Source organism: Pteropus alecto, unplaced genomic scaffold, assembly GCF_000325575.1.
Source record: "Pteropus alecto unplaced genomic scaffold, ASM32557v1 scaffold116, whole genome shotgun sequence".
NCBI lineage: Eukaryota > Metazoa > Chordata > Mammalia > Chiroptera > Pteropodidae > Pteropus > Pteropus alecto.
The window spans coordinates 365,457-390,501 of NW_006439189.1; the positions used below are offsets into that span (position 1 = coordinate 365,457).

At 31.9% G+C, this 25,045-nt stretch overlaps 1 protein-coding gene across 4 annotated transcripts in view; it reads left to right on the plus strand.

Moving 5' to 3' along the window:
- STAG2 (stromal antigen 2) overlaps positions 1-25,045 on the plus strand; it is a 121,766-nt gene that overhangs the window by 82,042 nt on the left and 14,679 nt on the right. For all 4 annotated transcript variants that reach the window (XM_006916164.3, XM_015592711.2, XM_015592709.2 and 1 more), the window contains 15 exons: positions 582-693; positions 1,496-1,613; positions 2,035-2,138; positions 3,179-3,271; positions 3,402-3,491; positions 4,101-4,304; positions 7,972-8,042; positions 8,360-8,447; positions 8,536-8,616; positions 10,382-10,474; positions 13,072-13,246; positions 17,325-17,464; positions 19,101-19,202; positions 21,126-21,274; positions 22,435-22,563. In XM_006916164.3, the coding sequence (XP_006916226.1) occupies positions 582-693; positions 1,496-1,613; positions 2,035-2,138; positions 3,179-3,271; positions 3,402-3,491; positions 4,101-4,304; positions 7,972-8,042; positions 8,360-8,447; positions 8,536-8,616; positions 10,382-10,474; positions 13,072-13,246; positions 17,325-17,464; positions 19,101-19,202; positions 21,126-21,274; positions 22,435-22,563 (1,749 nt within the window). The remainder of the gene's footprint in view (positions 1-581; positions 694-1,495; positions 1,614-2,034; positions 2,139-3,178; positions 3,272-3,401; positions 3,492-4,100; positions 4,305-7,971; positions 8,043-8,359; positions 8,448-8,535; positions 8,617-10,381; positions 10,475-13,071; positions 13,247-17,324; positions 17,465-19,100; positions 19,203-21,125; positions 21,275-22,434; positions 22,564-25,045) is intronic.

Here is a 25,045-nt window from a genome sequence, read left to right on the forward strand (position 1 = left end):
AAAACAAACAAAAAACAAAACTGCCCATTTGGTGTGAAGCACTTATTTAGAAAGCTATGCTATAAAATGTTCACACTACAGTTTTCTATTCATTATTATCCAGCGATAGTTCTCTTTTGTTATTTATAAGAAAAACAACCATGATACCCATAGAAAGAGGCCACTATGTTCAGTCTTAGTGGTAGTTGTGCAAGAAGAATAGAAGGAAAACATGTTCAGTTTTAAAGAGAAGAATATTTATAATAGATTTTATATGCATAAATGGGTGTAGGTTAGTCATTGTAATACTTTTTTTGAAAGGAAATGGTTGGATAACATGCAGTAAGGTTTATAAAAAGAAAATTCAGAACTCGGTAAAATTAACTTGAAGTTAATTTAAGCAGGCTTGTAAGTACCATCAACTGTAAAATGAAAAAGATTTATGGTAGTTATTTACTTTAGTATAACGTTGAATAATGACATAACTACCCAGATCCTATTTACTTCATTGTTAGGTGCTTAAATATGGAATCCAGACAGTTTTTTAAATTAGGAAATATTGTTTTTTTGTTTTAAAAGTAAATATTTTGCATTGATCACAGGCTCTTCAGTCGTAGAGATCCAGAGGAGGATGGAATGATGAAAAGAAGGGGACGACAAGGTCCAAATGCTAACCTTGTTAAGACACTGGTGTTTTTCTTCCTGGAAAGTGAGGTTAGTTGACGTTCATTTTATACTTCTGCCAAATTTTTGAAGATATTTCCTCTATGTTCATGCAGGATGTTGATCTCTCCATAATATTTGTAACATTTTTGACAAGTTTTGGTGTCATGGTAATGCTGACCCCTATAATAAGTTGGGAAACTCAAGGGCTATTTAAGCTTCACAGAAAGAAGAGAAATAATTTGCTCGTATATTGAATTGATAAGTAAACAAGTATTTTATTTTAAGTAATCATCATCACTACCATTGAGTTAAAGTAAATTCGTAGTATGTTTTATAATTGAGAGTGGTTAACTCATGTAATACTATTTTCAAATAGGCACTGAAAATGCATGCATGTGTTTTCATGTTAATGATTTAGTGATTATTGTAAGAAATGTTCCATGAGTCTACGGCCATGCTACCCTGAACAAGCCCGATCCCATTTCATCTCGGAAGCTAAGCTGGATCGGGCCCAGTTATACTTGGATAGGAGACCATCTAGGAAGACCAGGTGCTGTAGGCGTTAAAAAAAAAAAATAAGGGATTGTAAGCTGACAAGGTCCTTACAATCTGTGAAGTCAACCAAGGGTTGCCTCGCCTTAAAAAAAAAAAATGTTCAATGATACTACCTAACACAGTTTATGTATACACCGCAAGCTAAGGCAGTTTCTTCTCTGCCATTTCTTCCATCTGGCCTCAAAAAACAGATTGCTGCTTGAGTTTGTACATGGTGCCCATAAAGCTTCCATTCTTTTGAGTTAGGGCTAGTATGCTATTTGTCTAAGAACACATTTTTCTTTTTTAATTTTAGTTGCATGAGCATGCAGCATACCTTGTGGATAGCATGTGGGACTGTGCTACTGAGCTGCTGAAAGACTGGGAATGTATGAATAGCTTGTTGTTGGAAGAGCCACTTAGTGGAGAAGAAGGTAAGGATGTTTAATTATGGCATTTTTGTTGTCTGGACAGTTTTGAAAATAGATTTTATTAATTCCATTTGTTTATCTTTTAGTATTAAAATAACTGTGTGAAAACCTTGTGAATAATTTTGTTTTCATACACATGAATGTTATGCTATGTAGAAAGATGTAGTTGTCAACGTTCTTGGTTTTATTTTCTTTGTATCTGTGTTTATACTTTCTTGATCAAATTGTAGATCAGCAGTGTACAGATTTGTAATGTTTAGGAAGGTTTAACTTGTTTTGATCTTTTCTATGATAATAGTAATGGGATTTTCTTCAGTACATTATATAATAAGTCTGATTCTATCACAGGCAGAATAAACTGTTCTAATTATAAATGGCATACAGAGAAAAGAAATAGGTTAACTCTTTCTGATTATTTTTTCAGCACTAACGGATAGACAAGAGAGTGCTCTGATTGAAATAATGCTTTGTACCATTAGACAAGCAGCTGAATGTCATCCTCCTGTGGGAAGAGGGACAGGAAAAAGGGTATGCCAATATATTTTCAGTATTAAATTATATTCCTCTTTTTTTCAGTGTCTTTCATAAAATTCTTATTTGTAACCATAGAATTAAAATTTTTGAACCTTACATTTTATTTTTCAGGTGATCTTTTCTTAGAAATATGTGTTAGAAGTAAATTTTAAAGCATTAGTAATTTGGGAAATTTGAGTTTTTCCACAAGATACTTGTTAGTTACTACAGGAGATACAGTGATTGACAGTTCTTGCCTTCAAGAATGAATGTAGTGCACCATTTTAGAGTGGTGCATTTGTCTGTTCTGGTTTATTTATAGATTTGCTTTCTTTTTCTTTAAATAAAATAAATGAAAATTAATTATTTGTTAAAATGGGGAAATTCCTATTTCCTAGGATAATTTTTTATGTATTGCAAAGTTCACATGTATTTGCCTCATAGACCAACAATTCCACAGGCTTTTAAACTTTTTTGATTAAGCACAAAAATACATTTTTTATATTGCGACTTAAAACACATTTATGTATTTGTGTTTGTGTGTAACTAAAACAACATTTGATCACATAATACTGAAACTTATGGTGTGTGATGCATTTCTATTTTCTTGTTTTCTAGGCTTTTTTTTTTTTTTTTCATTTTTTTTTTAATTGCTGGTAGTAACATGTTGACTTCATAACCCATTGATCATGGCCCACAGCTTAAAGTAGGATGAAATGCTGCTCAGTCCCATTATTATATAAGCTCCTAAACTATATTTCTTGTTCTAAGTGAATCTCCTTTCATCCAAAGGGTAGAGTTGGTTAGTGTAATTGGGTATTGATTTTGGCTCTAGAATTACCCAGGTTTTTGCTGCTGTTGTTGTTATTTTAGGTGGTAGCATTTTCTTATATGCAAGTTATTCTCTTTGTCACTTTTGGGTTTCAAGTTTATAGTAAAAATGTTTGTATCCATCATTGAAAATGTACTTTTATTACTTATTTTGTATATCTTAAACTTGAGCATGGAACAGTATTAATAAATAAATACATAGTTACTTTATTGTGTTACTTTAGGTGCTGACAGCAAAGGAGAAGAAGACCCAGTTGGATGACAGGACAAAAATCACTGAACTTTTTGCTGTAGCCCTCCCTCAGTTATTAGCTAAAGTAAGTTTGTGTCAGTATCAGAATGTTACTAAGAAATTACAGGTTTGGAAATGCCACACAGAATTTTATCATAATATTTATTTACCATTACTGTGATGTTTTTGACATGTTTTTTTTTTTTAATTCGAAGTACTCTGTAGATGCAGAAAAGGTGACAAACCTGTTGCAGTTGCCTCAGTACTTTGATTTGGAAATATATACCACTGGACGATTAGAAAAGGTATGGTGTTTTCTGTGTATTAAAAAACCTTGGGGGAAAAAAAACCTTGAAGGAAAATTATTAGTTTAGTTCATCCCATCATATTGTTTATATTTTTTGAAATGTTTTTTTGTAATTTCTAATGGGAAAGGAAACATACCTTACATACCTTCTATGTTTTAGATAAGTTAGATTTAGAGAATGGCACTAATGAGACTTCCTTTTGATTCATCCCACAGCCATACCCTCATTCCTAGCTATTATGTGACTGTCACTGGTCATTTATGGAGAATGGGGTGGGTAACTGGACAATAGCAATTACAAAACAAAAGTAGCTAATATCCAGTGGATACTTTTACTGTGTCCCAGAAACTATTGTAAGTTCTTTACAAATGTGTTAACATTCTCACCAAAGCCCTGTGAAATAGGTGGTGTTATCCTGTTAACGTTGACAAAGTAAGTATGGGTGTGTTAGTGTATTTATTTACCATGACTAGAAAAGTACTTTAAAATGTATGTCCTACTGGTTGTAGAGTTACTTTATTTGAATATTTTCACCATGGTGGTGTAGTTGTTTTATGCCTACCATGTATATCTTAGTTTTAATGGAAAAAAACTTTGATTTTGCAGCATTTGGATGCCTTATTACGACAGATCCGGAATATTGTAGAGAAGCACACAGATACAGATGTTTTGGAAGCATGTTCTAAAACCTATCATGCACTCTGTAATGAAGAGTTCACAATCTTCAACAGAGTAGATATTTCAAGAAGTCAGCTGATAGATGAGTTGGCAGATAAATTTAACCGGCTTCTTGAAGATTTTCTGCAAGAGGTATATATTACAAGTATTTTGTCAATTAGGCCACTCCCCTTCAGTAACTGAATTAGTCACCAGTCCTGGCGATAGTTCCTAGCAGTATATTGAAAAGATGTTCAGATTTTTTGTTCTGTGATTCATCATGCTCCTATTACTTCACCAACATAGGATGGTAGTAAAACTTTGTGACTTGGGGAAGGTGAACACAAAATTAACATCTTCCTTTTTAAAAAAATTTTATTTTAAAGAAATGATCTGGGAAGTTCCCAGGGTTTAGTTGAATAAGAGGCTGTTAGGAAACAGGGTGTTAATGAAACAGAAATTAGTGCTAGACTGTGGTCATGTAGCCTCAGAAAAGGAGGGTATTTCTTAGTATTTTGGCAGTGTTAGTGAAGAAAGGCAGTGATGGTCTTTGATATTTTAAAGTCTTGAGAAACTGCTATTACAGTCAGTGTTAATTTTTGGGTTTTCTGTGTTTTTCTGTTGTATTTCCAAATAGGCTTAAAGCATGGCACTCAAATACACTTGTATTTTTATTGTGATTTTTATCTTTTCTGGAAATATCCTTAACAATTTAATTGATTTGCATAAAATAAAAATTCATAATTCTCAAGTTAATACGTAAATGCTAAAGGCTTTTCTACATCATTTTTATCATTAATGCTGCAAAAATCATATGGAGTTTGTAATTTCCAAGTTTCTTGTTTAAGAATTACTTTTTTAACATGTTATTTTTTTGTGTGTGTAACATTCCATGCTTACTAAGTTTTTTTTCTTTTTTCCAGCTTTATTGAACAATAATAGTTAGTTGCTTATATTTACATTGTACAATTCAATGAGTTTTTTCAATTATAGTTGATATGCAATAATATATTAGTTTCAGTTGTACAGCATAGTAATTAGAGATCTATATAATTCACAAAGTGATCACCCCACTAAATCTAGTACCCCTCTTCCCCCTTACATATTTATTACAACATTATTGACTATTTTCCTTATGCTACATTTTATATCTCCATGACTATTTTGTAACTATCCATTTGTACTTCTTAATCCCTTTGCCCTTTTTCACCATCCCCCAACCCCGCTCCCATCTAGTAGCCCGCAAAATATTCTCTGTATTTATGAGTTTATCTCCGTTTTTATTGTTGTTTATTTCATTCTTTAGCTTCTACCTGTACGTGAAATCATGTGGTATTTGTCTTTCTCTCTGACTTCATTCAGTGCAATACCCTCTAGGTCCATCGAGGCAGTACCTTTTTCCATCCTCTTCCTTTTAGTCTGTGTGTGTGTCTCTTGTAGGTGGCATATGTAGGAGTATTGTCTTATCCATTCAGCCACCCTCTTTTGGTTGGTGCACTTAATTTTTTTCCATTTGAGGTACTTGCTGATAAATATGTAGTTATTACCATTCTTTATTTGTGATTTTGATACATTTTTTACTTCTTAAAGAAGTCTCTCCCACATTTCCTATAATACTGGTTCGGTGTCGATGAATTCCTTTAGCTTATTTTTGTCTGTGAAGCCCTTTATCTGTCCTTTGACTCTAAATGATACCTTTGCTGGATAAAGTATTATTGGTTGTAGATCCCGGGTTTTCATCACATTGAATATTTTGTGCCAAGCCATTCTGTCCTACATAGTTTCTTTTGAGAAATCATCTGCCGGTCTTATGGGTGCTCCCTTGTAGGTAACTAACTAACTGCTTTTCTCTTGCTGCTATTAGATGCTCTCTTTGTATTTAACCTTTGGCATTTTAATGATGATGTGTCTTGGTGTGGGCCTCTTTGGATCTCTGATTTTTGGGATTCTCTGAGCTTCCTGGGGTTGTATGTCCATTTCCTTTACCAGGTTAGGGAAGTTTTCCATCATTATTTCTTCAAATAGTTCTTCAACTTCTTTTTTTCCTTCAGGTACTCCTATGGCACAGATATTTTTATATTTAATTGTGTCCCATAGACTCCTTAAATGATTATTATAGTCTTGGCTTCTTTTTCTTATCATTCTGGTTGAGTGTCTTTGGCTTCTCCATCCTCTATATTGGTGGGTCGATCCTCTGCTTCATCCACTCTGTTCGTTCCCTCTAATGTGCTTTTCATCTCAGTGATAATGTGCTCTTCATTTCCGACTGGTTCCTTTTCATGTTTTCCATCTCCATTTTTATATTTTTTATCTCTTTGTTAAAGTTCTCACTGAGTTCATATACCCTTTCCCTAAGTTCATTGAGCATCTTTATAACCAGTGTTTTGAATTCTGCATCTGTTAGATTGCTTGACTTCGTTTTTCCTTGATCTATGTTCTCTTCTTTCATATGGCTTCTGTTTCTTTGCCTTCCCAATTTGGCTGCCTTTCTGTGGCTATTTCTGTGTAATAATCAAAGCTCCTAATAAGTCTCCCAGTCTTATTAGTGTGGCTTCGTGTAGTAGGTGTGCAGCGGCACAGTCTTAAGAGGGGTTCAGCTGCAGGCCAAGTTTAGCCCCAGCCCGTGTCTCTTATGGGGACACCTGTTAAGATTCAGCAAGCAATCCACAGATACTGTACTTATAGTTGCCTCAAGAGGCCACGCCAGAAACCAAGGTCAGCGAGTGAGTCCGTCACCGCGAAAGTCCAGTCGCGGACACGGCCCCTTTAAGAGGCATCTGCAGCTGCCGGCTGCTGCTCAGGACCAGGCAGCCTCACGTCTTCGCCCCCTCCTACCTTCTACCATTGCAGGTTGATGTTTTATTTCTCTCCCTAGTTGTAGTGCTTCTGTTCATTTAGACCCCCAGGCGACTCTACTTGCTGTTTGCTCCGTGTTTCTGTCACACTTTTGGTGTGGTCGCAAGAGGGGATGAACAAAGCCTCTATCATTTACGCCATTTTGCCCGGTCTCTCTATGTTTAATAAGTTTTGCTTATTTGGCAATTTCTACAAATATGTTGATGTACAATGATCACATTCTTAGTTAAAATTTTTAATGGCTCTACTCTTGGCTGGATATGATTGTGATAAGGACAAGTTAATTTAAAATCAAGCAGTGTTTTGTTAATTTGGTTTAATTATTTTGTAGAAAAATTGAAGTTTAAAAACAGCTAAGTGCTTTCTGAGAGACCCGGGGTTCAATACACCAAGTTGATAGTATTTAACAAACTTTATAAGTTTCATGTATTAAGACTCATAAATTTTCAAAAACTTGTTATTCTAAATTGTAAAGTTGATACCCAGAAAGGACTAGCATATCTAGTCCTTACTCAGAGGTTTTTTTTCCAGATTAAACGTGATTGGTCTGATAATATCTTTTCAGTGCTGTATTATATTTATGTAGTTTTTGTTCTTTAGGTGTTTTTATGATCTCTTGCTTGTCCTCTAATATATATATTTTTATTGTCCTAATGCATATATTACTGTAAAAGAGCAGGTGTCTTCATAGTTTTATGTCAGGGTTGCTTAAAGGAAAAAGGGAGAATGTCATTCACTTTTTCTCTCTTGGGTATAGTATAATGTTCCTGTGATGATAACTGTTGACGCATTACTCCAGCCATATTGCTTTAAATTTGGCCATATTTAGGTATTGAATGACAAAGTTAATTGTGGTTTTTATTAGGTTATTCTTTTTGTCAAGGTGCTATCACCAATGTGATAGCCTGAAGTGTTTCACTTTGGTGGTTATTAATGTTTAATATTGTATAATTAATATTTGCAGGGTGAAGAACCTGATGAAGATGATGCATACCAGGTATTGTCAACATTAAAGAGAATCACTGCTTTTCATAAGTAAGTAGAATCTTAAAGTTTCTGATTTCTTAAAACTGACAAAACCAATTTGCATGTTTTGGGGTTATAATGTTATCAGATTCTTTGCTAGATTTCTTGTGCTTTTGGGGAAAAAGTACTTGGCAGAGTCATGTTTTGAATTGGAGAATGACACATTACCAACTAACATACTTTAAAAAAAATGCACTTTTTGTTGTGGGTGCCTGTTAAAAGTTCGCTATATTAATAGCATTCTGTTAAAACTCAAGTCCAAAACAAAGTGGTTAAGTTTAATTTTTTAATATAACTTAATTCTTTTTTTTTTTTTTTTTTTACAGTGCCCACGATCTTTCAAAGTGGGATTTGTTTGCTTGTAATTACAAACTATTGAAAACCGGAATTGAAAATGGAGACATGCCTGAGCAGGTTTTTATTTATTTCTGAGTTATATACTTTGAGAAAGAAGACTTGTGACTTTTTAAATTTTAACTGTATTTTCTTGGTTCTTTTTCAGATTGTTATTCATGCATTGCAATGTACTCACTATGTAATCCTTTGGCAGCTTGCAAAGATAACTGAAAGCAGCTCTACAAAGGTTTGTGGTGATTCAGTGGGATTTTTTAGTAGATTAAATATCATTTCAGCAAACTTATACTTTTAATAGGAACAATTTAAAAACATCCGTGTTTGTAGTTTAATGTATATTTAGTGAAAGGACAATTTAATGTATATTTAGTGAAAGGACAATTTAATGTATATTTAGTGAAAGGACAAATTAATATGTTTTGCTTCAGGGTATGATTTTAAATGAAAAATTTCACATTTGAAGGTTGCACAATTTATGGATTTCCGTTTTCTCAAAAGTATTGAGTAAATAATACGAATATAGATTTTTTAAAATGATGACCAAGGAGCCTTTGAAACAAGCAGATACAGCTGTCGTATTACATTAATTGCTGATAACGAGCCAGTTGCCCCTAGATTTTCTTATGCCTTGATGTTGTTTTGGGATTACTTTGTTTATGCTCACGATCTCTTTACTGATGTTCCAAATTGATAAATCATTTTCTGGGTGAGTGTAATGAACCAGTTACTAGGTCTTAGAACTTTTAAATTTTTATTGGTAATGGTGACCCTTGCTGTCTTGTTTAGTAACTAACTAAACAGCACTGTCTTTTCCATTTGTAAATTGGAAGCTTGAAACATTGTACTTGTAATGTTGCCTTAAATATTGTTTTTGGCACATTTTTATAAATATTCAGCAATTTCTAGAAGTCATAGAATTAATTGCTTATAAGTATTGCTCTCAAAAAGCAATCATCTTGATATTAACTTTCTTTTACATAAAGCCACAGAAAAATTTTAAATGCTTAGAATTTCTCTGAGCTTTTAAGCACAGGATGTTGTTATAGCTATAAATGACTATTTTCCCTTTGAAAAAGCAATATTGTTTTGTTGTTATAACTGTGCTTTTTGTCAAACACATAATACTTTTATTTAACTTGGTATCAAGCTTCTAGTAGGAACTGCAACCATATTAGTAAATATGATTGGACACCTACGTTAAAAGTACTGAGTTAAAAATTAAAATGGGAAAAAGGGTAACTTTTGGTAGAAGAGAAAAGCTAAAAATATTATTGAAAACAGAATTATGCTGAAGGTTGTTTGAATTTTCTTCACCAAATCAATCTCCAAGTTATACTGGTTTTTATTTAACTTGTCAATTACAAATACCAAATATGTACTAATATTCTGTCATTTGACATTCAGTACAGAAGATGGGCCAAAGGTTATGCCTTAAATAAATTAATATGGAAGATCTTTATAGAATGATTTTCTGTTTTAAATTAACTGGTAAATATTTAGAAATAGAAAATGCAAGAAAAAGATTCATCTTTTTAATGTAAGTTTATGATACTTTTTAAAAATTGGAATAATACCACAAAATTTATTTTTGTTCCTCTCTGTTTTTAAACAATACAAACAGTATCCTTCAAATAAGAGATGAAAAATTGTTCTTTTTATTTTAATTAATTTTTTCCATTCATCAGTTTGCCAACCTTCAGATTACAAAGTGAGAATGGTGCATAAATCTTTACTCTTTAAGTTTTCTCATTCTAAAGGACCCAGACCACTTAGGATATTATCCATTAATATACCTGATAGTTTTAATGCTGCAGTTTGAGATTTTTAAGAAAAATGGTCTAATTTGTTTTTGTTTTCCTTTCTGATAAATAATAAAGAATTTTAAATGTACAAGCAGAGTTAATATAGTTATATATGATAATGTTTATGTAATTTTAAAATATCTTAAATACCAAGTTTTTATACAACATTTTTAAATGTTAAATTTTTTCAAGGAGGACTTGCTGCGTTTAAAGAAACAGATGAGGGTATTCTGTCAGATATGTCAGCATTACCTGACCAACGTGAATACTACTGTTAAGGAACAGGTTAGTAGTTACTACAGATAGCAGTCTTTTGTAAGCAACCTTAAATATCTGAACTAATATAGGAAATTTAATACTGAGATTGAGCAAAGTAGAAATACTTTCTATCTGTACATGTATACAATGCTCAAAAATTGATTAATGTATGAATTTTATATGGAATTCATAAATTGCATTATACATTACCCTCATGTTGTAGTTATTCTGTGTTGTTTCATTATGATATACTTGGTAAACAGACCCATGTATACAAATTAGATGTATGAAGTTAAAAATGTTATTCCTGAAAGCAACAAGTGTAACAAATATGGCTTAGGGAGCAAAAGGTCCATACAGTTTTCTCATCTCTAATAATATGATCAGATATTGACATCCCTGCCTATCCTGATGTGTAAGTTATTTTTTCTTACGATGGCTTTGTCAGAGAACCACTTCCCTGCCTTCAAAGCATTGTGTTATCTTCCTACATCATATGTCCTAATGATTCCCTTATTGCCAACTTTCTTATTCTGGAAATGTGTGGTTACCTGGTGCCATAGGTGGTTTTCCCATCTGTAAAATGAATTCTGATCCCGAGACTCAAGAGCCTATTTAGTTCTAATTTTCTATTAGAGGATTAAGCTTTTCTGGATACATGCTTTTAAATGCTTCTGTGGGGAAGATGTTTTTATGATCATTTTATAAGAAATATTAATAATGATAGTCAAAATACGTAGGATGATTTCAAGGATTTTTTGACCTGCTTAATCTTTGTATCTTGGGTTAGAGCCCCAGTGGTCATTATAAGTGCTGTTTTTAGCAGCTTATATTATGTTGGGTACTGTTTTAATTCCGGGTGGACTTACTTCTTAAAGCTACCAAGAAAGTTGTTGAAATATAATTGTTCAACTACAAAGTACCAAGTCGTTCAACCCTTTTCTTTGTCATTATTTGTCTTTATTTCATTTTAAAATATCAAAACTAATTTTAATGAAATACATTTAGATTTTTATAGTTAAAAGTTTACATTTATTACAACTGTTGGTAACATTTTTCTTATTTCTATCTCCTTTTGTCTCTTCCATACATATATGCATAGACACAAATAAATTAGACTATATTAAATGCCAAATTCCAATTATTGGATTTTGCTTTTTTTTTTGCAAAAGTGTAAAGTATATTGACATGATTATTACATTGCTGAATTTTTATGTAAGTAGTCTTGTGCTATAGCAATAAAGGATTTGGAACTTTAATTTTCATCTCTACAATTCACATGAAAGGAACAAACTTTCTGAAGGTAGGAAATTGAATTCAGAGTTAAACCCTTCGAATAGGATTTTAATGAAGTACACACTGATATCAAACTTAATACATAAAATATTACTTGATATATTTTCATATGCCACCAAGCTATTCATTCATCTTTAAATTTCCTATTTTTTACAGTGTTAATACATAATTCCTTCTGAGTTATTGTGTGTAACCTCCAGTGTAATCTGTTTAGGCCTTGGAGGTGATTTGGTTATTAAATAGCTTGTATGTCATTCTTCCTAACAAGCTTCTAGGAATATGTCCTGGTCAGCTCACTTGACCTGTTAGTTCACCTAATTAATAAATACCACCATGCTCATCACTTTATATCCTTACCATGTATGTTGCAAAAGTTTTTATAAACTGAAATATCCTGATAGGTATAAATTACTACTATAGTAGTAAAATAAGGAGAGGAGACTTAAAAAAGAAGTAAAAGCATAAAGAGTAAGAAGTAAAAGTGGTTAGTTGCAGAAAGGCAAAACTATTATTAAGATCTGCTCTGTATTATAATCTATTTCTAAATGTAATTTCCTGTTAACATTGTGACCCCAAAATTCTGTTTTCAATGCCCTTTTCCAACAGATAACTTTTCTCAGTTACCTTCTGACTAATTTTACCAGTGTTTGAAACCATTTAAAATGCCTGGTAGAGTTTTAATTAAGCTTCTTGAAATATAATTTCAGCCTTATATTTATTCTGATACTGTCAGATTTGCCTGATGCATAATCATTAAGCAGGCTTATACTTGGTTATGTTTGTTCTACTTAATTACCACACGTATTGAGAATGAGAGTGCTAAAAAGTACCATAGACTTTGTGGTCTCTCTTCTAAGAAATCTTCTAGGAGATATTGGTATGAGTTTTTTCTTCCATAGAAGAAAAGAATGGTACTAAGTTATACATTATTTCATATTTGAGAATGTATGCCACAAGGTACATTGTGATGTGATATAGAGTGTGGGATTTAAAGTCAGGAAACCTGAGGTTGAGTCATGACTGCATGTTTTGGTAGTGTTAGCATATTGCACAAGTTATTTAAGTTCTAAAAAAAAAAAAAAAAAAAAAACAAACTTGTGAAATTATCTTGTATTTAGTAAAGCATGATGCAAATATTAGTAGTTATTGTTATAGAAATTACATTTCCCAGCTTTAAAATCTTAGACAAAAACTAAGCCTTGATTTTTTTTTTAATAGTTCCAAATACAGAAAGTTGGATTCTATTTCTGTGTTAAATATGTATGTTATTTTTGGTAGTTGGTGAGAAACGTTGGTTTATAGCATGTTGTCCCTTTTTTTTTTAATAGGCCTTCACTATTCTATGTGATATTTTGATGATCTTCAGCCATCAGATTATGTCAGGAGGGCGTGACATGTTAGAACCATTAGTTTACACCCCTGATTCTTCATTACAGTCTGAGTTGCTCAGCTTTATTCTGGATCATGTCTTCATTGAACAGGATGATGATAATAACAGTGCAGGTAATTTTATTGCCAGCTTTTTGTTAAATCTGTGTATCCACCATAAATTAGATTTAAGTAACAATGATATGAAGTGTTGCATTAGTATTTGATATTTTATTCTTAAAACATGAAATACCAGGTACATGTTCTAGCACATTTGTCTTCATTTCTTGTAATGTTGTAAAACAGAGCATAGGCTTTGGAGTCAGATCTTTGCTTCTCAGTAGCCCTGAGCTTGTCTTTCTCATTTATAGCTATCTCACAGAACTGTGTGAATTAATTAAATTGAGCAAAGTGACTAGTACAGTGTCTGGGCATATAGTAGTACTCGATATAATTTATTCCGTCTTCCCCTTAATCATTGATAATACCAGTATTCAGGTAATTTGAGCAGAATAGTGTTTGATGTTTTTGTTGTATACTTTCATATTTTAGTGAGGGTATTAAACTATGTAATTTCTCAATGCTGGAAAATGTTTGAAACTATTCTGTAAAAGTCTGGGGCAGTACAGAATGTTCACAGTAAAATATTTGAACTAGCCTTGCCTAGGGTCAAGTTACTCTTCAAACTCTAATTTCATACAGAGATGCCTTACTTAAGGCAAGCAGAAGTCATGCAAAAACAAATAGTATTTGGTGGCTTCTTTCTCAGTTTGTTTTTAATTTGAAGGTATAATTGAAGGACAGCATAACATCAATATGTGTGTATTCATACATAAACTGACACATCACTGCAAATCAGTATAATAAATATATAATTCTAGACATGATTTACCTTTTTTTTTTTTTTTAACCAATAAAGAGCTTTGTTCTCAAGTATTAAAAACTTAACTGGAACGTAATTGAGAAACCTAGAATAGCCAAAACAGTGTCAGCGTCCCTGTACTGAAGTTGATGTACTTATTCACCTTCAGCTATTAGTTTACTGATGCTTTGATTTTTAACATTGATTTGACATTTATTGGCCAGCAGGTAGTATACTAGATGCTATGGATATCAAAAACTGAAACAATGTTCTTTCCTTTAAGAATGCAATTCAAGTGGAAAGGACATATTGAAAAATAAGAAATTATAATACAATTTGATAAGTAAGAGGCATGTACAAAGTGTTGTGAATATGTAGAAGAAGTTCTGACTGGTCCGTAGGAGTCAAAACATTGAAATAATCTAACATCTGAAATAGATCCTAAATGATGAGTAGGAGTTTTTAAAACTTCTTTGAGAAAGCATATTTGTATTCCAAAAACAGATACAAAATCAGTGTTGGTCCACAACCCTGTTGTTAGTTAGGGGATGGACTCCATTTAAATCATGGGAAATAGAATGAAAATAAGCTTGCCAGTACTACTGAATTTTCTAGGAACTCTATGGAATTACACTCAGAGTCTTCTTAAACTTTCTTCTATTTACACTTCAAAAATGAAATGTATTTCAGTTCTATGGAAGAGTATAAAATACAACACATTTGTACATACCACCAGCATTTGTCAAATTTTCTGTACTTGTTTCATAATTTTTTAAAGGAGTAAAGCATGTATACAAAAGAAACCTTCATTTGTATCTCTCTCCAATTTTATTCTCTCTTTTCCCTAGAGATAACTGCTCTCCTGAATTTGGTGTTTATCAGGCATTTTATTTTGCCAGGAGTTTATGTATCTTATCAATATGTAGTTCATTTTCTGCTGCTAGCTTCCACATAAGTGGTATCATGTCAGACATTTTGTTTTGCATCTTGTTTCTTTGGAGTTAACATTATTTTTGAAATTCGTCAGTGATCACATGTGGTTAGTAGCTTTTCTTTTAATCTTGACTGCCGAATATTATGTGATATGAATTTATGACCCTTTATTTTCATATTGATGAGCCATTTAGGTTTAGGTTGTTTTAATTTTTCCCCATTATAAATAGTGTTATAACAAATGTCCTTATACTTATCTCCTTGAACACATGTGCAAATGCTTTTCTAGTGTATACCTACGAATGGAATTGCTGGATTATATAACATGTACGTCTTAAACTCAACCATATGTTGCCAAATTATTCTCCAAAGTGGTGGTATTGTTTTATCCTCTCACCAGCAGCATATGACAGTTTCCATTGCTTTTCATCCTCATATAACCTCTGACATTGTAGACTCATGATTATTTTATTAGTTAGCCCACATCAGATTAGAAGGGGACAGTAAAATAGGGAATGCTTCTAGAAGCAGTGACAACACATAATAGTAATGGCTGCTGACATCTCTGAATGGCCCAGTATGTTAGGAACTTCTCTAACATTCTTTAATACCCACAAGAAAAAAAGGTGGCTAATTTTTGATAAATAAAGTGAGGAAAAAACCCTAAAAATTAGGGTTCAAAGCCTCTTAATAATTCAGTCTCTAGTGGGAAAAGTGTATCCCTTTCGTTGCATAGGGCAGTACCTAACAATGTTGTATAGAAATCCATTTTAAGCACAGTGTCATTAAGAAAAAACATATATTCAGTGTAATCTTTTAACAGAGTAAACAATATGTTTTAGGTTTCTAAGCAAATGCTTTGGCATTCTGGGATATTCACTTGTGATAAAACTTTTTCTGATGGTCTGAAATTTCTGTTCTCAAAATTTGGTTTTAACTTACTAACAGTTATCAAGGATTATCAGAGGCAGGGTAAAAAAATACTTGTTTAAAAGAGCATTCTTATTTTGCACATTTTTTTTTACATTGACAATCTTACATTGAAGACCTGACAGAATATGCACCTACTGTTCACAAAAGAAGAACTATAAATGATTAATAAATGCACAGGAAAATTCACTGATAACCAAAGAATTGTAAATCAATATAAGATGATGTTTTTTAAACCTATTTCCTGTTTAGAAAAAAAGTACCAGCCCACTGCCAGCCTTAATTTTACATAAACACGCTCTTGGAGGCTGAAGCAAATCTGACTGGTTTTCAATGTGAGAATAAAATATAAAAACTTCTTGAAGTTATTTCTAAACAGAACTTGTATCTTGTTCTGATGTAACAGAAAAGTATATGATGATAAGTATTTCATTTTTTCGTGTGGTAAATTTCAAAGCATGGAACAACACAAAGCAGAACATCCAGGATTTGACATTTTCAGTGATCGAGAATTACTATATTTTGTAAATGGAAATACCACTACTACTAAACAGAATGCTATAAATAGAATGATGGATAGTTTCCAGAGACTATCGATATTCTAGAGTGATGTGAAAATAATAATAAAAGCAAAGATAGTCCATGGCAAACTTCAGGGGAGGGTAAGGTTAGGACTGGAACGTGGGAATTATCTCTAGGTAAACACTGCAGCCACAAGCACTGCCGCGATTATTTTGGGGCAAATGGTAAATGGGTTAAGTAATTTCATTTGTAAAATTTGTCCAGAGGAAAATTCTTTACATATCTTTTTATGTAAGAGGCTTCATCACAATTTTATTATCAGTATTGAATAATTAGGAACAATCCTTGGGAAGTACATGGAGGCTGTAGTACACCTTACCTGACTATAAATTTGAAAATAAGTCTGTCCCTTTGATAACTGAATGTCAAAATCTCACATAATGGATCAGAACAGAAATATGTGAAATCTCCTTGAAAAGACAATATGGTTTCTAGGCCAGTATAACTGAAAATATGAATAAAAGAAGTATGTGACAAAAAGGGATGGGATCGTCCTTGAAAGGGAAGGGATTGGAGAATTTCTGAGGTTGGTTGCTCCCAGGGGACAAAGGGCCTTAACCAACTGACATTAAATATGCAGATCTCCCTGACAAACTATTCTATTCTGGAAGTAGATGAGTGTGTTAGGCAAGCCCAGCCCGGCTTCACTTAACATCATTTCCTCTGACTCAGTCCTCTTGTTCCTGTTCCATATTCACCAAGCAACCTTCTGACTCTTTGACTTCACAAAATTTTGCCTATCAGAATTCACCAAGATACTGAGAGCAATTATAATTTTTATTTGATTTAAATGTTTTTCCTTATTTTTCAAATTCTTTAAAGGTCTTTTATAGTGAGAATTAAAAAGTATATATGGCTGAAGTAAAATGCAGATGGCTTAATAATATTTGGAACTTTTTTTCCTAGATGGTCAGCAGGAGGATGAAGCCAGTAAAATTGAAGCTCTGCACAAGAGGAGAAATTTACTTGCAGCATTTTGTAAACTGATTGTATATACTGTGGTGGAGATGAATACAGCTGCAGATATCTTCAAGCAGTATATGAAGGTAAAGTTTGAAAAATGGATAGCAAGATATTTTTGTAATGCTTAAAGATAGTGAATATAGCATTGGCTTTTCTGCTTGGTTGCCAGTGAATTTTTTTGAGTAAATTACTTTTCTAGTATAGAAGAAATATTAAAATATTTAAAAATTTTCAGTAGCATTTCCTCATACCCCATTCCTCCATTATAATAGAAATTTGGGGTTATTGAGTTCATTTGTATTTGGAATATTGGAAATAGCTTGCCTTAGGTTAACTGACACTATTAGAAATTGTATTTGTGATTTAATTTAAGACAACAGGATGGTGTCCTTCCCCTGCTTTGATGTAGCATTAAAAGTGTCACTTCAGAAGTCAGGAGACCTAGATGGTGTAGTTTTGGCTTGGTTACTATGCCACTTGTGACCTTGAGTAACTCAATACTTTTTATATCCTGTCTTTCTTCATCTGTTCCACAGTGATAGCTAAGGTTAGGGTCTAAAATTTTGATTCGATTCAGAGTAAATTATTTACAATTTTCATAAATACATGTGAGAGTCTCTAATTTTTTAGTAGTAGAAAGGATATTGTTAATTGTACTAATGGAATATGACTAAATGTGGTTAATATAGCTTTTCTTTAATTCTTCCGCAGTAAAATCGAATTATAAACTTTTTTAAGCCTTTGCTTTCATGAAATAAAAATACGTAATTTGTCAAAACCTCTTTCTCCCTTTGGACTACTTTACCACATGATAGAACTCTAGCACCATTATAAATTACTTTGGAACTTAAGTTATTTGGCATGATAATTGATGGTTTGTTTTTAAGCTAAGGTTGTTTATGATGAAGTAATTTTGCAAGTTTTAAACTTTTAAACTTAGGCATTCTAGATTAAAGTCAATTTTATTAGTCGGGCATGGTTATCCTGTTATTTCTAATAGTCGTCATGTATGCATTTTGAAACTTTTAAATTAGAAAAAATTTCATGTGCAATGTGTGATATAAATGTCACACAAAATAAGTTTTCTTTTAAATGTTAAGAGACTATTAGTTTCTATAAGCCAAATTAATAAAGTTGGAAACTGCACATAAATTATATGCCAATAGCAATGATTAAGTTATGAAAGTAACTGATTATATTCATATAATATAACTCACAGAGCACAAGAACTTTGTTTATACCTTTGTGTTATTTCTGAAAATCTGCATAACCTAATTATTGTTTTATGCCATGCCTCCTTAAAACCAAGTTTAGAGCTTAATATGATTATATCTTAACTGTCCGATAGTTCTTTTTTTTTTTAGCTTGAAATATATTTTGATCTTTATTCTCCTTTGTTTTATTTTTTGAATTTAAAAAAAATTTTAATTAAGCTTATTGAGGTAACATTGGTTAATACAATTATATAATTTTCAGGTATACATTATCATTTAACATCTGTAAATTCTATTGTGTATTTACCACTCTGATATTTCTAATTTTACTGAAGTTTGGGATTCTGTGCTTAGAAATTATCTTAGTTTTCTTTTCTGTCTTTGAAGGCATAATTTCAGCCAAATACATACATTGCGACATGCATACATGATTAACCTAAAGTTAGTCTTATTGTCCAGTAGTTCTAAGAGATAAATCTTTAATTTGTACAAATTTCTTTTCTAGTATTATAATGACTATGGAGATATCATCAAAGAAACAATGAGTAAAACAAGACAGATAGACAAAATTCAATGTGCAAAGACCCTTATTCTCAGTTTGCAGCAGGTAAGACATTAAGAGTACCAACTTTAGGCTAACACTATTAACAATGAATAGTTTTCAAGGTAACAGTAGAAAAATGGACAAAGGATAGACTAGACGTTTCATAAAAGTAGAAAACAAGATGTTCAATCTCACTAGTAGACATTGTACAAGTGAGATTATTTTTTGCTTTCAGATTGGCAAGATTGGCAACACCTATAGCTGTAAGGTATGGGGGATATAGGTACCGTCATCAGTAAATATTGGTAAACCTTCCTTGGTAGGTAGTTTGGCAATATTTGTCAAAATTTATAATGTGTATGCCATTTGAGACAGCAATTATACCTTTAAAAATTTTTCCAAGGTGATAATAGGACAAGTTTGCAAAAACAGATGTAGGTATAAGATTATATATGGCAACGTTGTTTATAACAAGAAATTAGAAATAATCCAAATGTCCATCGATAGGATATTATTAGATGTATATATTATGTAGTATATCTCTGCAATGATCATTGTGTAGCACTTTAATGTAGATCTGTATTCATTAATGTATAAAGATTTCCATATCTGGGAAAAATTAACTGTTAGCAGTGGTTAAGTTACTTTGGTAGGTTTCAGGTGAATTTTACTTTTTTCTTTGTATATTTCCATATTTACTTTAATGAATATCAATCTTATAATCAAAATGCAGCAGTCATTTTCATTTTAGCAGTGGCAAGGCAGGTTTAATTAGGTAAAAAATCATTTGCTCAGTATACTGTTGTCTCTAGAGACCAAATGCATCCAAAATATAACCCATTTCAATGTGATAAACTTCCTTAGAAATCTAGATATGAAAGTTCTTAATTTCATTTGGGTACTCTTTATTAAAATTAATAGAATGTAGAAGATTTTAAAGGTAGCACTAAAATAACTTTTGCTATAAAATAATAGCTGCTTGGTAGAGAAAGTTTAGAAAATATAGGAACTAGAAAAAAGCAACTTATCTTTATTTTTTTCCCACTTACAACACTTTTAGTTTTTAATAACCTTCTTAGTCTTTTTTATGCCTATATGAAATCTTATTTTTACAAAAATTAAGTCATTGTGCATTCTATTTTCCAAGCCTGGACTTTTCATATTAATAAATCCTGAACATTTTTATGCCATTAAATACTTTCCTCAGCATTTAAAATGACTATCTAGTATTCCATTTTATACAGAGACCATAATGGAACCAAGATCTCTTCTTGTTTGATGTTGAGTTCTTTTACGATCTTTGTCATTATAAATGTCACTAAAACAAAAACATTTTTGTACCTATGTATTGTGCACAAATATTATTTCTTTTGAATATAAAGTCTGATAATTATAATTGCTTAGTCAAAGGATATCAGAATTTTAAACCTTTTACTACATTTTTCCATATTGTTCTATAGAAAGGAAGACTACCTCAGTTTTATGTTCCCAGCAGATCAGAGTGCTCATTGCACTGTATTCTTATCAGTAGTAGTAGCCATTGTCTGTTTAAAAGCTTGGCAGTTGGATATTTGAAAAATTGCATTTTGATTTGCTGACTTTATGATGAAAGTTCTTGATGTGAAATTGAAATTCATCATTTAAGTGTAAATAGCGGAGCATAGTTGCCTAATAATTTGGTGGGTTTCATTTTCCTTTACCTTGTGTTATATGCTATCTTAATGTCCAGTTAATTCCAGCAGAATAGAAATCTGCCATAACTAAAGAGTTTCTAAAGTCACTACTTATCTCTAGTGTGAATATATGGAGTGCTACAATTTTGGTCATTTGTGTCATGTGTTTTAAAAATTCATATTTTAGTATAAAATACAATGCCTCATTTAGGGATCATCTAGTGTATTTTAAGTAGAAATGCAGTATTTTTAAAGATGTTAATAATTCATAGTTATCAAAAAACTTTAACATGCTTGCTTTCTTTCCAAACAGCTTTTTAATGAAATGATACAGGAAAATGGCTATAATTTTGATAGATCATCCTCAACATTCAGTGGCATAAAAGAACTTGCTCGACGTTTTGCTTTAACTTTTGGACTCGATCAGTTGAAAACGAGAGAAGCCATTGCTATGCTACACAAGTAATCTCCAAATATTTTATTCAGCTCTCCTGTTTTTTAATCATGAAAATTTTTGAATCTAGCTCTTTTATTTAGAATAATTGTATTCAATTTAATGCTTTGTTACTTGTTTATGAATTTATGGCATATCTCTTAAGAACCAGTTGTAGTGCTATCTCCATTAACACATGAGTCGGGACTAAAACTCCTTTCATAGAGAGTCTTTGCTTTAATTAAAACCAACAAAAATCTTTATCAATTATGTGAAGAAAAGCAGCATATATTCATCAGGTATTACAAATCTCTTTTAAAACAGCTTTTGTCATAATCTCACTGCTAGTTAGAGAAATTTTTGAGATTTGATTTCTTTGTTTCAAGTTTTCTCTTTCTGGTTCTGTTCTCTACATTGTAGTGACCTTTTCCCTTGTTTTGAGCCACAACCTTCTTTCTGTCTGCATATTTTCTTGGCCTTATAAAAATTAGAAATCTTCTGATTTTATTTGGGGCATGTAATTTAGTGATCAGTTGTACTTTTAAGTATGGGTATACTTTAGACCTTTAACATAACCAACACGTGGCTATTAATACCTTTATCGCTTAATCATGGATAAAGAGTCTTGCCTTTGGGAAAATCAAGAGGCTTGGACTCTTTCATTGAAAGTTCTTTGTTTTATTTGTGTCTCTTTTACTCCTCTTGCTTACTTAGTTATAACAGTATTAAATATCTCCCTCACAGAGATGTTTCTGCTCTTTAAGTTAATCCCATATCTTCCTCAACTTTATTATCTCCTTTCATTTTGCTCTAAAAGTCTCAAATTCCCTTTTATACTTCTAAGTAGATTGGATGTATCAATACTTTTAGGTAATATTTAAGGACTACATACATAGTAATTACTTTAAGAAGTAATATATTATTTCCTTCATGTAATAGCCTTCCTTCTTTCCTCCACATTTTCATTTGGATTGTTTTTTTTTTTTTTTTTTAGTTCCTTTTTTTAATTTTTATTTTTCAATCATAGTTGACATTCCACTGTAGCCTCTTTATTCTTACTATTCCTCAGATTAAATGCATGGCAAAAAACATTTTAATAGTGGAACGAAAGTATAGAAAGAAATTTCCTTTCTAAGTTAGTAAATTTTGTATTGTAGTCCCTTAAATATTTGTCTTTTTGTCATTGCAGAGATGGCATAGAATTTGCTTTTAAAGAGCCTAATCCCCAAGGAGAGAGCCATCCACCTCTAAATTTGGCATTTCTTGACATACTGAGTGAATTTTCTTCTAAACTACTCCGACAAGACAAAAGGACGGTGTATGTATTTGTTAGAAATATGCTATTTAATTTTGTTTTGGAATTCTTAAAGATCAGTTGTTATACTTGGTTTTTCTTCTACACACAGAGATTAGAATTGTAGGATTGCATTGATGCACACAGAATTTTATACTTAAGAAGTTTTATAACTTAAGGATTATAACTAGATTTTATGCGTAATACTTCATTTTAATTCTGCGCGTTCTCAATGCAATTGTGGCTTTAGAGGTGTAACTCGAATGCTCTATGTATTCTTATTTGCATTCTTGACCTAACCTAATTAAGGAGGGAACATTTAGCACAATGATATCTGGTAAGCCATCAGGAACATCTTAGTCTGTGTCCTGAGCTGTGACTACACTGGAAAGTAGAATTCCTCTTTTTATCTTTTTACTTTAACTACTGGTCTTGTACTCAACATATCATTTAAACAGGATACTTTTTTGGTTTAGTCTCCTAAAATGGTGACTTATATTCTAAGAGAGTCCAACAAATGGAATTAAAGTTCAGAATCTTCTTCTACCCTCACCCTCTTGGCTTGGAAGGGCAGAAGAATATTAATAACTTATAGTATAGATAACCTCTTCTGAAAGTCCACCAGTATTTTTCATTTAAAGATTGTATAGATATTATATGAAATTCTAATTCACACAAAACTAATCTATGGTAGTAGAAATCACAGTAGTAGTTACTTCTAGAGTTGGAGAGATTGAATGGCAAAAAGGACACAGGATACTTTCTAGGTTCGTGGGACTGTCCTGTGCCTTAATAAGGTGTGTTGAACATGTCTGCATTCATTTGCAAAACCAACCCGATTGTATAATTTCTGTGTATTTTATTACATATAAATTTATCCCAATTAAAATTTTTATTGACACTATTAATCAGAGAAATACAAATTACAACAATAACCCATTTCTCACTTAGATTAGAATAAAATAAGTCTAATAGTTCCAAGTATTGCCAAAGATGTGGAGCAGTGGAGACTTTTATACATATCTGGCAACCACATAAATTGATACATTTTGTGGAGGAGCTATTTGGCAGTGTCTAGTAAAGTTTAACCTACCTCATGATCTAATAATTCTTTTCATAAGTACATACCCTAGAGAAAGTCTTACACATGTGTACAAGGAGAACCATAAAAGAATTTGACTGTTGAATTGTTTGACTAAGGAAAAGCTCAAAACAGCTAAACATCTATCAACTAGAAAATGGGATCAATAGATATATAATTGAATAACATACAGCAGTCAAAATGGTTAGATTTTTTTTTTTAAGTAAATATAATTTCTCGATTTTATTAGCTACCCAGTCATTGTTCAAATTTCCAGTAGTCTCAGTTGTCATAAATGACTTTTATTTTCATAGTTTATTTGACTGAATTGGGATTGAAAGACTCACACATTCCAATTGATTTTTCTGGTTTTGAAATCTTAAAAAAACTCAGCTTCATTGAGGTATAATTGAAAAATAAGATCATAATAGTGGTAAAATATATAACATGATGGTTTTATATATGTATACACTGTGAAAGGATTCCCAAATCAAGTTAATTAATACGTCTTCTTTAATGATAACACTTAAGTTTTACTCTTAGCCAATTTCAATTAGATAGTATTATATAATTATATAATATTATGAACAATGTTCACCATGTTATGCATTAGATCCTTAGACCTTATTCATCGTTTCTGAAAATTTTTTCGAACTATTGAGATATAGTTGACATGTAATATGTAAGCTTAAGGTATGCACCATGTTGATTTGATACTCTTATATATTGGGAAATGATTACTACCGTAATGTTAGCTGATGTCACTCTCCAAAATGGTTAGATTTTAAAAACATAATGTTGACTGCCAAAAGAAAACTACCAAACTGTGCTATAATGTTTACAGATGAATGTGTATTAAAAACAGAAAAATATGCATGGGGATGATAAATAGAAAATTCAGGTTAGTGGTAAATTCTTTTGTAGGGAAGAGGATAAAGGGAAATGGCATCAGGGAGGCTGCTTGTCCGGAATGTTTTGTTCAGCTGTATGGTAGATAACATAGTCGTAAATCTCTCTACCAGTGAATGTATTTTGGCTCAAGCTCCATATCTTGTTGCAGACTGGTAACAGCTCTCAGACTGATAGCTAGTTCACAGACTACACTTTGAGGAGTACTGTACTACTGTGTATAGCTGAAATGTATTGCAGTTAAATACTGAACAACTAACACCAAGTAGTATGTTTGTAACTGGTATCTCCTATCATCTCTCTTTAATGGTATTCCAAACTGGTAATTTTGAATTCATTGGAGTTAGTCATTATTATGACAGTAAGTGTTTGAATTCCACTTTACAGTTAATTGACAAAAAATACATTTATGTATTTGAAGCATAATTTATACAATAAAGCATTGAACTCTTAGTGTCAGAAGCCTGAAATTTGAGTAATGGTTATACTCCTTTCTCATTTTTATGACCATGCATG